Raw genomic sequence first — 16,732 nt, forward strand, 5'->3', positions numbered from 1 at the left:
GCAATTGTGAGATTTTTGATAATCATAGACGAACCTGTTTACAGGAACTGAAACCTGTCCAAATATTGTAAAGAGCTTTAGTCTTATCAGAAGGGTTTGGTGTTCCTTCCAAAATTGAAATTACATGTAGCGAATTCTATTGCTATTTGTTTACATTTACGCTTGCTTTACGTTACAACTCTCCCATTGACCGATTGACGCGCCAATCTGCGAATTGCGTTTGGCTGGTAAAAATTATCAGCTTGCAACGTTTTGAGGTGTTGAATAAATATTTAGGTACTATTTCGACAGAAGGGTAACCAACCATACAAAACTGTTAGACACGTGCCACTCGCATGACGCTGTGACCAAATTGGTAAATTTTTTCATCGATTATCTCCTGCAGCGAAGTGGAAAGTCGTAAAAAGCGTCTAATTTTTTTAGCTTCATGAATCACTGCGGCTGAATAATTCTAGTTTGTTCGGTTATTTTGTTTATGAATACTGATTAAAATGCTTTTCACAGTTATAGTCAATATTACTCAGAATTAAATGACAAGCTCAGGTGACTTTCAGATGACAAATTATGGTGATGCGTTGAAGCCATGTAGTTACTTTTTTTTAGATGTGATCTCTGAACTAATATATGAAATAATTAACATTAAAAGAATAATATTTAAAAACATTTGCGACTGGTTTCGATAAATGCTGTGTTGAATGAGAGTCGATGTAGTGTAGAAAAAGAAATTGATCTGTTTAAAGCAGCTGAAAATTTCTGAAAAAATATGTCATCGGATTCGGCTAATGTAATTTTTGTTGTGGTGAAAAAGTGAGCTAAGTTCGTGATTTTTTTAAAGCGTTTTATGCAAATTTTATTTGAAAAAGCGAATGACAGTTCGTTTGTTGTACTACCGAAGATAGAAAAACCAAGTTGAGTTATGGCCCATCCCCCGCAGAGGTTTGCGGTGAACGCTCTCCAAGCCGAACCGCTCAACTGAAATCCAAAAACCAAAAAAAATATTGAAGAAAAATGTATTGTGGTGTACTCGAACGGATCGGTTCAAGTACACCACAACACATTTTTTTCTTGCAAAAACACATGTTAACCAAAAAATTAAGCTTTTTGGTGTTCTAAATTTTAAACAAAAATTCATTGCGAAGAATCGAAAATATTTTTATGTTATTAAATATTTTTCTATAGATAATGATTGTGCTATATTGCTCATTAAGGACAAAGTTGATCGTAACCATTTAAATTGATGGTAACAATACCTGTTAGTTGAAAAAATGATGATGTTTAACGTTTAGATTTTGTCTCATCAGTACTGTGCATTCAGCTTGACTGACCAGCAACCACAAACGGTTAGACCAATCCAACGGGATATCATCCGTGGCCAATCACTTGCAGTTGAACATAAGTAATGTTCCTGATTAGACTCTAAATCCATGGCTGTTGGTCACCGCGGCACCATACTGATGAAACAAGACCAAAACGTCATTATTATAGCAGAGGAAAAGGTTGAATATATGTATAATATTATTCATCAAATTCTCCCCTCTTGCAGGTTGATGGGATTGACGTTATTGTATACATCATTAAGCCACCATAATTCGATAGAGTTATCTAAATGTAAGGACCTTGGCTCTTTTTAGTTTCTATTTTTACCAAGTTCTACTAGTAGAGGTTAAATAGTTCTCATGCTAACCTTAGAACGTTGCACTTGCGTTTTCCACCCTAGAACGTTGCACTGGGGTTCAAATCTATCCCACGCGTTTGATCGCAATTTTCGCATGTAAAAACGCAAACAAAAGAAATGTATAATACATCATTTTCTTCGTTTTTTAATTGCGAAAGCAGATGTGTGAGTGAAAGTAAGGAATTTATTGAATCAATGCTACATAAATTGGTTTGAACAAAAAAAAATTTAAAAAATCGTGGTTTTGACTTTTTTCACAAAAATTACTATAACTTTACGAATCATTATTTTTAAAAACTATTAAAAAATAAACAATAAAACAATAAAAATCAGCAATAATAAGAACGATTTTTTTCTACTTCAAAATTAAATTAAATTAATTGAGTAAATGATTAAAAACGAATATATAATACTAATTGTTATTTACGTAGTGAAACAACCAGTATTTAAATTGGTATTGTCACGAATTACATTTCCACTGAAAGCACGGAACCTGACGAAACACTAACGGCAACCGTACACTGGGGTACAAATGTACCCCACGCCAACTTTGACACCTGCTTCCACGAAGACTATAAGCAAACTGGTTATACCACCTTTTCCTACTCTTACTAGGAACTCTAAATTGCATTATGGTTGGGGTCTCAGGTCAGTAAACGCCGAATTCTCGTCTTCACACGGCTCCAAAGATGGCTTGGGGTATATTTTACCCCAGTGCAACGTTCTAGGGTTAATAATCCACCAATCATTATGACAACTCAGGATTTGATTTTTATATTAAACCCGCGTCAAGATTTTGATTACAATATGCCTTGATAGTGGTGTATCGAAGAAGCCGGGAGGGCTAATGTTCTATATTTTTCCAATCTTTACCTGCTCACAACCAACAATCACCCAAGAAAAAAATAGATAAATGAAAAAGTATATGCTATATGTGGTGGTTGTCTATTCAAGTATTACTGGTGTTTAAGTACTATTGTATATTTGTCATGTGATGATCGTAATTTTAGCTGTATCTTGTAGCTGTCTAATCTATTACATCTCTTATCTATAGCCTTTTATCTCTTCTTTTCGAGTCTCATATTGCTATTCTACACACGTCTTAGGCTGGACCAGTTGCCCATATTCGCCAGATAACACGTTTCATGGTGACATGACCGGAAACTCTAGTTGATACGAGGGAACATACTACCTACTGGCATCTGAGCCGCAAACTATAAATTTATTATCGGATTCACGACTCGCGCGATCATTCAAGAACACACGCGAATATGTATATAAACGCGAAGATACATACACGCTAACACACGCGAAAAATACGCTAACATACACACGCTTGAACTCTTTTCGACCAGCCACGCACACCTACGTCCGCGATCTCGCAAATATCTATTACACCTCGGTGAAGAAGTGAACGTATCAACACTCATAAATTCTCAAATCTCCAAAAACACCCCGCGCGCGCGATCACAAATTGGTCACGTCCGAAAGTCTATCCTCGATATTACAAGCCTAGGCCCATCCCGGGCAAATTCTCATGGGTTCAGGCACCATAAAACCCCTTGAAATGGTCCGTGCCAAATTTCGCACCCATCAAAGTACCATGAAATGGTCTCAGAAACTCATAAATGCACCGAAATATAGTTTTTATATGGGTACTATTGGACCTTGATGATGGTGTTGTTATGGGATGATCCCATTCAAAAGACTTTCAAAACACCATGCAGTGGAGGTGAAATTTTACCATGACCAAGGGGGTATTATGGGCTTTTTATTTGGCCGGGATGCCTTCAGCTGGACGAATCAAGAAAATACGTTCATACCTATTATACCACACGTCTCATGGTGACATAACCGGGAACCCTAGTGATATGGGTGAACCCACTCTCTGCTAGAATCTGATGCATAAACCGAAAATTTAATATCAGACTCACGATTCGCGCGACCGTTCCAGAACACACGCAAATATGTGAATTGCCACACGGCGACAACATAACGTCAGCATATAAACGTTTGAGCCCCTCGCGATCATCCAAGCAACCTACACCCGCGATATCGAAGACATGACAACATCGCGGTGATAAGATGGACGTCTCAGTACTCAAACTTATAAAGGCGATACCAAGCGTCAATCTACAAACTCTCGCACTCGCGCGATCATGAGTCGGGCACGTCCGGAAGTCTCTATCCTCGGTACCAACCGTTTAGGTCCATGTATTCAATTAGAACAATCAATAAAAACCCATTTCAATCCACCTAGTGGTGCAATTGTGCCTTTCTCATTTATCCAAACTACGATTCCAATGTCTATTACATATTCAGTGCGATTTACACATACGTACAATGAATCGACAGCCACGAACTTGAGTTGCTATGTGTTGACGCTGAAACACTTGAAATCAGCGGCGGATCCTGGAGGAGGCTTCGGGAGTTTGAACCCCACCAAACATTTTCAACTTGTTACGAAATTTTAAATTAGTTTCTCAACTCAAAATCATTTCAAACCAAATTTTTCACTGGTTTTGCAGACCCACTAGGAACTTATTACATTTATTCTGGAGAAACTAGAAAATGTTATTCGGCTAGGGAGGTACATGATGAGGAAAGGGCGGTTTAGGGAAATGTGGTGAGTGATGTGGGGGCAGGGAGTACCCCTCACCGTATCCCCCAAATTACGCCCCTGTTAAAATACAGAAAACCGATACAAGTCAAAAAAATTAAGGAATAAGTTGACGATGTTCAGAGAGATTGCATAACCTTTCTATAGGAGAAAGGCAAAAATGTTATTTTGCTGTGTGTCCGCTTTCTTTTCAACCCGTAACTCCGGAACCGGAAGTCGGAATCTAATGATATTCAATAGCAGCCTATGGGAACGTTGTACCTTTCATTTGAGACTAAGTTTGATGAAATCGGTTCAGCCATCTCCGAGTAACCGATGTGCACATTTATGGTTACATACATACATACATACCTACACACACATACGCACACACAAACAGACAATTGCCCAATTCGACGAACTGAGTCGAATGGTATATGACAGACGGCCCCCTGGGCCGGGATTGAGTTGGCGATGTTCAGAGTGATTGCATAACCTTTCTATAGGAGAAAGGCAAAAAACAAAAAAAAGAAAAAAATTACTCTCATATCCACTAGACAACATGTTTCATGTCGACATGACCGGAAACTCTATTGATATGGAGTAACTCATTCCTTGTCAGAATCTGAAACGTACACTTAAAATAAAATATCAGCATAACGGTCCGCGCGACCTTCCAAGAACACACGCGAACATGTGAACGACCACACGGTTACACACACGCGAGCACAGGCGACAAACACGTTAACATACGAACGCTTAAGCCTTTCGCGATCGTCCACGCACCTACGCCCGCGATCGTGCTAACTTTGTAACACTTCGGCAATGAACGCTTTAGTACTTAAGAAGTTACAAACGCGAACCCACAAACGCCGGTGTTCGTGCGCTAATGTATCGGTCACGTCCGGAAATATTTACCCTCCGTCCTAGCAACTTAGGTCCATACATTCAGTTTGACCAATCAAACAATAACGTTCATAACCACTAGACAACACGTTCCTTGGCGACATGACCGGGAACTCTTGTGATATGGAAGAACTGACGTTCTTCTAGTATTTGAACACTGAAAATTAAGTATCAGATTCACGGTCCGCGCGCTATCATCCAAGAACACACACGAATATGCGAAAAGACACTTGAATTTATACACGCGAAGTTACACGTTAGCACACGCGACATACAAACGCACACGCGATCGAACACGTTAACGCACAAACGCTCGAGCCCTTCGCGATAATACACGCGCTCACGAAATCCTCACAAAATATCTGAACCTTACAATGAATATCACATTCAGAATCACGGCCCGCTGCAATTGGCCTGAAGCAGTGTTTTAGTCAGGGCCGCCTTCAGACTACTCGGGGCCCCCCTGGGACACTATTGAACAAAGGGGCCCCTATAGTTTAACAGACGTAAAGAGATTAAGTGTTACATTCGATGAATCTGATTAAGTGTCACATCACAAAGATGAACTCAGCATATCATATTTTGCTTCAAGGGTTCCAAAATGAGACATTATGTAATGGCAGTTGATTAGAAAAATTGATGCGAGAAGTATCCATCGTAACAATTGAGGTTTTATGGCACTCTTAAAGTCCTTTTTAAAACTTAGAATGCACTTGTAGTGTGCTGTAACACTATAATTCAATACCAATTCTTTAACAGGGGTAAAGAGATTTTTGTAAACAAACTTATTTCGCTCATTATTCCGCTGCCTAGTTGAATTACATGAAAAAAACACAGGAATCAACATCTTTACCCTGGGTAGAATCAATTTCAAATGTTTTCTTGGTTGAAATTATAACAATTTAAGAGAAATCAGCAAAACAAAACAGTTTATTTGCAAATCTTATTTGGCTCTATTCAAAAGTTGATATGGAATTGTTACTTGGGTATGTTTGACGTTTCATTGAATAATTGAATGCAGTTGGCAGTATACGGGGAGAATTCACATTCCTTAGTTCCATTGCGTTGTTTTAGGATGAAGAGTTTCTTGGTCAAGAAGGCGGAATAATAGAGTAGGGCAGATTTACCGTAAATTTACCATTATTTTTTCTCAGGTCAGAAAAGAATTCTTCGTACTTCATGGTGCGTTTAAGGCTGTTTTCGTAAACAATGCGCTCGGCTATGTGTAACAGCGTAAATATTACATCTTTTATATGTATACACTACTACATGATACACTGCTAGTTGGCAAACATCTTGGGACAATGGAGATATGGGACGATGGCTACACTCAATTATCCCTAAAGTATCAACGAAGGCATGGTTCAAAGGATTGGATGTAAGTCGGGACTTCATCCGTGTGATGTCTAGGCTCATGTCCAATCATTATACTTTAGATGCGCATCTCCGTCGTATTGGGCTCGCTGAGGGCAATCATTGTGCTTGTGGAGAGGGTTACCATGACATTGAGCATGTTGTTTGGTCCTGCACTGAATATCGTGAAGCCAGATCACAATTAGTAGATTCTTTACAAGTCCGAGGAAGACCAATCCATGTTCCTGTTAGAGACATCCTGGCGTATCGCGATCCTCTATACATGGCACTTATCTATCATTTTCTAAAAACAGCGTCTGTCAAAATTTAATTAAATTCATCTCCTCATACTCTCATCCAAGGCTAATCATGTAAGGAAAAAATCAAACAATAAAGTGATTTCAGTGTTAGTTTTAGACAAATTACTAGTATAGTTAAAATTAGTCTTAAGGATTTTTGTAACGTGCTATGTAAAAAAAGAAACTGGCGTAAAAAGCTTCTGCAAATGCCGTGTCAAATAAACGTATGGAAAAAAAACTACATGATACACTGAAACCCCCATTTACGAACTCTTTTTTACGAAATATTCGATTTACGTAACTTTTTTTACGAACTAAATTCGAAATTTGAGGCTGTACAGTACACTATGAAGTTTTACGAAGTTAGCTGACTGTTACTAATAAAAGTTGGGTATTTTCGGAATGGGGTTGACGAATACATGATGGAAATTGATGTATTGAGCCATTTTGTTTTCCAAGATGGCGACTTCCGGTTTATATAGATTCTCTATAGCCTCAACAACATGGGTATTTTTGGAATGGGGATGACGAGTACATGACGGAAATCGATGTCTCGAGCCATTTTGTAATTCAAGATGGCGACTTCCGGTTTAGATAAATTCTCTATAATCTCCGTCCTCGATTTCCGTCATTTCCTTGTCAAGCCCGTTCCAAACATAGCTACAGTGAAAACCCTTTTTATCAGCCCCTTTGTGAATTTTAGGCTGATAAAACGATGCACATCTCTACTTATTTTAAGCAGAAATGCAAAAATTAAAAAATTGTCCGTTTTCATCATCTCATTGTCAATCCCAAATCTGTGATCGAAATACAATGTTGACTTGAAGTTATTTATTAGTCCACCACAACTTAAAACAAAATTGTACATGCGGAATAATAATGACAATTTTGAAACATTGTATAGAAATTAATTTACAATTGGATTAAACTGCAAAATCGTTCAAAAATAGTCACCTCCTTATAGCACTTCGCAAATTCTCTGCCAGACTAGTTCAATATTTGAGCAATAAAAATGGCTTGAGTACAGAATGTATAATGAGTGTATAAATAGATGAGTACATAGCGGCTATGCTGGGAATACGAAGATCTCAGGTTCGAAACTGGAAGTAAATCGTAGCAGGTAATTTTAATAATTGATGTTCCAGTAACTCCAACCTCACCCATGAAAAACAATCTACCAGTGTGGGCGTAACTGTGTCTTATAACAAAATTATGGAAATTTCATCCTGATTTTTTTATTTTCATAATATTATTTTTTTTAAAATACTTCTTGTTACCACATTGGGGACCATAAGCTGCATAAACCTTCATGTGTGATTGTAAAGCTGATCATATATAAACTCAAAATGATAAGTTAGATGATTGTATAATGCTTCTGATGAGTTCAAAATTCGTCGCAAATCACATAGTTCTACTATGCCGATTTGTTGTACGTATATGGCCTCCACTTCTGTTCACATAGAAGAGATCTGTGCATTTTATACCATCAATTCATATCGTTGAAGAGTACAGTTCATCAAATTGCAACTTATTAAAGTGAATCAAAATGTTGGCTGGGAGTCGCCATCTTGGATTTCAAAAAGGTTCCAATTGTCCATTTTCATCTACTTGTCCAGCCCGTTCCAAAAATTCTCCCAAAATTACGATTATCGACAATTTTTCACAACCGTAAGTAGCAATCTTGGATTTCAAAACCTATTTTAATCCACCTAGCGGTGCAATTGTGCCTTTCTCAATCATGAATCACGAGAATGTGTGCGTTGTTTATATTCATTGAAAGCTTTTAAATGCATATATTACATTTTATTATTATACATCACATGACAACTATATACAGGAAAATAAATCATTATTCGAGTTCTAAAATTTTGCAAAAGAAAAAACCGCCACGGTAATATTGAACTGAAAAAAGGTGCAAAATCGGCAAAGTCCCAAAAAGTCGATTTTTATATAAAAAAAATTTTCGAGATAACATAAAATCTCGACGTTTCATGCATTTTAAAGATGTTTGGCATCAAAAATACGAATTCGATTTCTGAAATTTCATGGGGTCCCCCCTTTGAAAAAAAAATTTGAGTTCCGGCTTATATGGGAATTTCATATGTGACCGGACGGTTTAGTCTATATTTCCGGAACCATATAAGCGATCCGTACGAAATTTTATAGACATCTATGGGGCTATTATAGCTATCATTTGGGACTAAGTTTGTGAAAATTGGCCCAACCATTTCCGGGAAACTGATGTGAGTTCGTAAATTTTGAAAGATGGCCGCTTTTCCCGGGCACTTCCGGAACCGTCTATGGTGGTTAATGTAGTCAACGAAAGTTTGGTTGGCCGTCGGTGACCTAGAACAGCAAATTTAAGTTGTTTGAGAGACATTTTAGCGAAATTTTTACCTTTTTTGCTTTCATCGGAGTATCGGTTTGAATCACAATTTGCTATGTGATCGCACGCCACAACCTGTAACTCCGGAACCGGAAGTCGGATCGGGATGAAATTAAATAGCCATTTACGGGGACGCAATACCTTTCATTTGAGGCCAAGTTTAGTCGAATCGGTCTAGCCATCTCCGAGAAACCGATGTGACTGTTATTCTGAATTTAGATACTTCCGCCGGGGCTTCCGGAACCGAGGATGGTGGCCAATGTGGCCAAATAGACTTTGAATGGATGTTAGTGACCTAATACTACAAATCGAAGCAGTAGTGGACATATTTTGGAAAATTTTTCACCTTTATACATTCATTGCAGAATTTATTAAAATCGACATTTTCTGCGTGTTCGTACTTATCACCCTGTAATTCCGGAACCGGAAGTCGGATCCATTAGAAATTCAATAGCAGCCTATGGGAACGTTGCACCTTTCATTTGAGACTAAGTTTGTCAAAATCGGTTCAGCCATCTCTGAGAAAAATGAGTGACATTTTTGGTCACATACACACAAACATACACACACACATACATACATACACACATACATACACACACAGACATTTGCCGAACTCGACGAACTGAATCGAATGGTATATGTCACTCGGCCCTCCGGGCCTCCGTTAAAAAGTCGGTTTTCAGAGCAATTGCAATACCTTTCTATTGAGAAAGGCAAAAAGGTTCCAATTGTCCATTTTCATATATTCCTTGTTTTGACGTCAGTCTTTGTTTTTTCTTTTTCAAGGATTTTTATGAACGTGTCCACTGGAAAACCACGTATATGGCACCCCTATCCTACTTGTATTGAACTGACATAAGTCAACATCTCAGCGGGCACACAAATTATGGGCCCCACTGACAGTTCAAATTGTTCTGCTTGTTTTGCTCGAAGCTCGATTTTCACTAGTCAGAAACCGTACGGCATGACTCAATTTTTAGACATTTGTTAAAAAGCGAAAATATTGGATAGCTGACTGAAGAAATGTGTTGTTTTGGACATGTCGGTGAATAACAAAAACTTTACACCATGGTGCACCAACAAATTAAATGAACTTGACTATCACAGAATTGTGTCGAACGAAACTGATTCTGTTTATTGTGGATCGACCCTTACACGATGTTTAAGATGTTGGTATAGAAATCATGGCGGCGTAGCAGATACCTGTGGAAAACAGACAGAGACAGAATGAGCGGAACGGTGAGAATGAAGAAATGGTGAAAATTCATCTTTTTATTGGGAACACTGAGAAAAGATATGTGCTCAAGCAGGAATCGAACCTGCGATCTCTCAGTCTCTAGTTGGGTGCGTTCACCCATCGAGGAACTGTGATGATGTCATCACATATTCCCAACCAGAGCTGCAACAGTTTATTTTGAACTTGAAGGAGGAAAAAATCTCAAATCATGCCCTACTATGTTCAACTCGCAGTTGTTCGTTTCCATTATTCATTCAAACAGGCGACCTGCTCAATCATTTTCCATTCATTTTCAATTTCATTGACCCTGTGAGTATCTCTTTACTGGGGTATTGACTAGGTTTGTCCAACAAAACTACTCTGAACATAGCTCTTACTGTCCATGTAAGCTTGAAAACGCAAAACATGTTGACATTTAACCTAAACTGGCCGCTACAGAGCAGATGACAACTTTGGGTGGTGAATGAAAAAGCATCAATTTGAAATGAAGACGTACGATTCAGTTATGAAAATCCCGCCAAATTGAAAGTGAATGATTGAGGTAGGCTTTGAATTTGAATCATGGTTGGGTTTGATTGAACTGAAAGTTTGCATTTGAAAATGAAAATTTGCACCACTGTTCCCAACAGTATCGTGATCACCGCCACAGCCTCCAATATCTCTTAATTGACCTATCGACCCCCAATATCTCCTATTAGCAGATCGTCACATTCCCCTCTCGCGCTCAAGGCTGGAGATATTTATTACCACTGTTTGCCCCCTTAGCTAACTCAGTAGCCGCTAGACTTTGGCTGTGAATAGAGCTATGGAGGGATATGTTTATGTCTGCATTCAAAGCCTATCGGCAGATGCTAACGACAAATCCAGTCGTTGATGGAATTTATATATTCCTTGTTTTGACGTTCATCATCTACTTATCAAGCCCGTTCCAAAAATACCCATATTGTTATGGTTATCGAGAATATGGCTCAACCAATGAATTTTAATAAGAATGTGGAGCAAACTTTTTTTACGAACTAAATCCCAAATAACTAACACTTTTTTACGAACTAATTCAATTTACGAACCCTCAGTTTGGTTCGAAAAATGGAGGTTCCAGTGTATCTGTCAATCCTCATTGGAAAGAAGGGCGAACATACTAGTTCAGAAGGCAATGGATCAATTATGACACTTTATTACATTAAATGTGGACAAAATACGGGAACAATTCTTGATTGTCTATTTTGATTTTGGTAGCTTCATACTATCATGAGATTTTTTAGGTTTCTCATTCCTAATGTTATCCACGAGAAAATTGCACCACAAGGTCCACAAGTCCTTTTCCGAACGACACAAAATAAATAAATTGTGTTGAAATACTGTTTAACGTGTATTGTTCATATTCTGTAAATTGGGTGAAATTGATTTGTATAGTTTGTTAATAAATTTGGTGAGATTTCTTTTAATAAAATAACATAACTAGAAAATTTGCCCAATTCAGCTCGCACATCGTAAGAATTCGAAATTATCCCATCGCCCATTTAGAAACGACTCGGAGCAGTAAAGATTACGAAGTGCCTGATATTTACAACCAGAGATAAATTTAATATCGCCGAAAAATACAAACAATGACTCGAAATGAACAAGGATTTTTTTTTGGTCTGGCAAGCAATCTAGAGTTGCGGCAAACGAAGTCCGATTTATGTCACAACCGGGATTATAAACCAGGGCAAAGGGCAACTTCAATAAACGTCACTCACATCTTCTATACAAGACTGTGGTTCTTCGGTGTTTTGGGCTGAGTTGACATTGTGCCGTTATGAAAAATCAGTTTTTGAGAGATCTAGATAAATTTTGTGCTCAAAAACTGCAAAGATTTTGGGCATATAACGAAGCAGGAATTAAAAACAATCAGATGTTGTAAAAAATGTAATGAAAGTAGAAGAAATCTAGGAGAGCAGTTAGAGATACTACTATGTAAAAGTTTATAAGTGTCGTTCAAAATTGTTTTTAAATATTACATATAACAAATTCAATCCTTTTCTTGATTTAGATAAAGATTTAATTACCACGGTTTCTACCTAGTGCCATAATTTCGTTAACAACATTTATTTCTAAATTAATATCCAATCCAGCTTTTTACGTGCCATAATGGCACGTAAAATCTCCATAATTCCATAATCTAAATTGTTCAGTTCGTAATACGTTTAATGGCCCTTTTTGACAATAATCGTTTACGTCAACCGCCCAGTGAGATTAAGTCATCCTACGTTAGTCCAATGCATTGGATGTTTATTCAAAGAACGCCCGACATCTTCAACTGGGCGTTGCTGTCAAACTGGCGTAAACGATTATTGTCAAAAAAGGGCAATTAAAGGTATTACGAACTGAACAATTTAGACCGCTATTACGGCACGTAAAAAGCTGGATATAGTAGAAGTAGACATGTTAAAAACTACATCAATACCACTCAGTTTGAAGCGCTTTACTTCGGACTGCGTCAATTGAATTTGAATCCGTAAAACTTGAAAATATAACATGGATACGTTTCAACATGAAGTTTAACAAATGTATTTCACAGAAATTAGTCTTTATTTTTTAAACAACGTAGCTCACAAAAGTGTTATTTTTAATATATTTAACGTGAGTAGTACCACGTTCCTCATGTGATGAAACTAGCTTCAGACAAGCCACATTTTGTTTTCCAATGTACATCCCACTTTGCGAACAGAAAGCTTCGAAAGCAATCAATATTTTGTTTGCGAATCCCTTTCATTCCCCTTTCTGGCGGGCAACCCTATCGACGGGCAGCCCTAACGAGAATCTTGCTCTACAGTTCCAGTAGTATTGCGAATCTTTTCTTAAATCCACATTGCGACTTTTCAGCCATGCGCCACCGGGCCGTGCGTGAGTTACGCGCCCATCTAGTTTGCATCAGTGCGAGTGAGAAAACGTTTTGACGTTTGTTTTTGTTTCGATCGCACTCGTGTGTATCCCATATAGCAAGATCTCGACGAAATGCTAGATTATCTCGAGATAGACGATACAACTCTCGAAAAAAATAGCATTCATCAAATTCTCACGAATCATAATATTTCTTTATAAATGCACATCAACTAGTTTTACTCTAGCTCGAAAGGGGAAGCCGAATCTCTACTAATGGTGCGATTAATTTTAGTAACGCTAATCTATTTATATCACACTCCAAGATTTTTCGCATCAATCATTCACCATATCAACATTATTTTACGATTCATTTGTATAATAACCAAATCAAGCACAATCGCGCTATATATGCACTAATTTGGCCTTTGTTTATCTAAAACTGCCCTGGGCAACCGCACGCAGTCAATTTCCAGTGAAAATTAAAAAAAAACAACCAACAAATTTGTTTTCATCTAAATCGACGGATTTGAATAACAATATGAACGTCGACGCGATGCGACAAACCCAGCCTAACTTCCGGGAATGTTGCGCAATTTAGAACGTGAATGTCACAGCGATTGTGACATCCAAAAAGTAGTAAACTTTCTCCACCAACATACATACCGGCTTCTAACACCCAGCGGTAGGGCGGGAAAGGTCACGTAGTACTTGAACCTAGTAAATAACGACCTGACGAAACATGCAGGTGTTAATTCTCCACCCGCTGCCGCTGGGCACAGTAACGAAACACCCATTTAACAATCAAACGAGGAAACTCCATCGCCATCAGGCCACTCTCCCGCTCGCTGGTTCTCCGCACCATACAACTGACCAGTTATCGGTAACGTTGACGTCGTCGTCGACGCGATGATGACGTTTCTCGCTATATCCATATACACTTCCAAGTATAATAATTATCACAGATCACAGAATTATTCTGCTTGTATGCCACCGGCAGCATTCAGTCGCTTGCAGAGATGCCAGATTTGCAGACAAGTCTGCAAATTCGCAGACTTTTAATTTAAGCTGCAGATTTTTTCGATGACGCAGATATTTGCAGATTTTCTAGTTTGGTTGCAGATATTTGCAGATTTTTTAGTTTTGTTGCAGATATTTGCAGATTTTTGAATATAAAGGCTTTTGGTTACACTAGCTTTCCTGACATTTTTGTTCTTCCCAGACTTTTAAAATTATTATCGCAGACATTTGAAAAAAGTACCTGGCATCTCTGGTCGCTTGCGAGATTCGAAGCTTGTATCAGATTTTTTCATTGATACGCGTTTTGGTCAGCTTTGCCGGTTTTTCAGATTGATCGATCAATTAGATAGTACTTTTTTTCCCTGCGATATTCTCAACCAATTCCGGTGTGTGTTTCGTGCCAATCCAGTCTCACCTTGACAGTGACCCTAATACTGAATTTGGTGTTTTATTCCTCTCGTTCCCGACACAGTCATGTCCTTGGAGGAATCCCGCCGGACACAACGCCCCTACCGGTATGGAATGATACTGCTGTGCGTGGGTGCCCTAGTCAACTGGCTCGGACTGGCCGAGAACTATTCGGAACCGATTCGGTACACCGGAGTGGCGTGTATTCTTGGTAAGGAGAGCCCTAGGTTTTGAACAGCATCGGATCGATTGGATTAATCTGTTTTTTTTTCTTCTCTTGTACCAAACAGCAGGAGCGTGTTTGATTTGTACGGCCATGTGCTGCTGGTTGCATACGCCCAATCGAAGTGGATCTGCAAACGAGGTGAGTGCCTGAATGATACAAATTTGATTATTATTTTACACGGTGCAATTGGTCGTTTTGTTTTTGAAAATGTCATAAACATGTTTGTTGATCGTGATTTTGCGCTGCGTAGTTTTCATCGCGCTACGATCGTACGTGCTCAACTGATTAATCTGAGAAAAAATGAATAGTACAGCAGATCGCCCCCTGTATCCTGTGGTGACGCATCTTATTTGTTGGGTTGTTGATGATATTAAATATTAGCAATTTTTTTCGTCGTAACCAATTCTTCTGTTCGTAATTGAAACATTATAAAATGTTTATCAGTTGTTGATTTTAATTACTGATTATATTCATACATATCATTGCGAGTATTTATCACTCATAGTAAAGCGGTGAAACCAAGCACGTAACCAGAAAAAAAATTCGGCAGGATCCCAAGAGTTTTGATGTAAAATACCGGTTTTCAAAACTTCTGCCAGAAACGATGTTTTTGATGTTTTTAATGCGAGTGTACAATCATTCGTAGTTAGCTGTTAGAAGGCGACAGAACTTTTACTCCGGGACTGTTCTTCAAGACCGGTATACTGGGATAGCAGTATTGGGAGCTGTGCTCTGGTTTAATTGTTCCCTCGCTGGTGATAGACTTCATTTAGAAATGCAAACTCCAACAGAATAAAATAAAAAAATATGCCCAATGAATTCCTGCACAGAATAATTTTTATACTAATTTTTATTATGCCCAGTATTGCTAAAGGAACGAGCTACCAAGCATGTGAAAAATTGTTCACTCCTACGTTCAGTGGTTCAATACATGATTCTGAGGAACTTAATTATGTGGAGCATAAATGATATGACACTTTCGAGAAAAAATTCATAAATTTTGCTAAAGATATATCTATAGTTATCGATTTATGGGACGCTTTCTATAGCGAACTACTTTAAGCCATGTTTCTATTATTAATATGTTTTTTTTTAAATTTCTCGTGTTAATAATGTTCACAGACATTTTCTATTATATTAAGGAAAAAATAAATAATTTTGTGGATGAGATGAAATCGCTGTGACTTGTTTGAGAAGAGTTTTACCAGGCTTTCTAATTATTTTCGCCTATTTTGAACACCTATACATGTACTATGAGCAAAAGCTATAATGTTTTCACAAAAAAGAATTATGGTTTGGCGAAAAATCTGCTCCTGTGGCAAGAAAATCAGCGTTTTGTTTGGAAAACAAGATTACTTCCAGTGTTCAATAGAGGTGGGCGATCCGTTCCCGATCATTTCCAAAGAAGCGTCTCAAAGATGATCTGATGAGCATCAGTTCATTTTAACAGAGCTACTGCTCACCAGCTCACAATAAATCGAAAAGCGACACGCGAATAAGAAACAACACGAAACTATTTTTTCTTTTTCATATTCGTGATCTAACGCTAGATGTCGACCGCCAGAGGGTACGGAAGTTTAATGATGATGTTTTTATTTTCATCTGTCAAAACGCATTGGAAAGTAAATTCTGATTTTTTTAAATTCAATCAATATTATAATTAAACGTTATTTCTTCTAATGAAAAGTAATATTGGTGAAGAAAATATGTTTCCTACCTATGAAAAATATCCAGATGGTAAATTTCTTGTTACTTCAC

General features: G+C 38.0%; 1 protein-coding gene across 4 annotated transcripts in view; it reads left to right on the forward strand.

The window, feature by feature from the left end:
* LOC131678773 (uncharacterized) overlaps positions 1–16,732 on the forward strand; it is a 94,849-nt gene that overhangs the window by 63,068 nt on the left and 15,049 nt on the right. For 3 of the 4 annotated variants that reach the window (XM_058959061.1, XM_058959062.1, XM_058959060.1), the window contains 2 exons: positions 14,813–14,959; positions 15,039–15,112. In XM_058959061.1, coding sequence (XP_058815044.1) covers positions 14,813–14,959; positions 15,039–15,112 — 221 coding nt within the window. Of the gene's footprint in view, positions 1–14,338; positions 14,727–14,812; positions 14,960–15,038; positions 15,113–16,732 lie in introns of those variants that run through there. The other variant, XM_058959063.1, reaches the window with a different exon arrangement.

Source organism: Topomyia yanbarensis, chromosome 2, assembly GCF_030247195.1.
Source record: "Topomyia yanbarensis strain Yona2022 chromosome 2, ASM3024719v1, whole genome shotgun sequence".
NCBI lineage: Eukaryota > Metazoa > Arthropoda > Insecta > Diptera > Culicidae > Topomyia > Topomyia yanbarensis.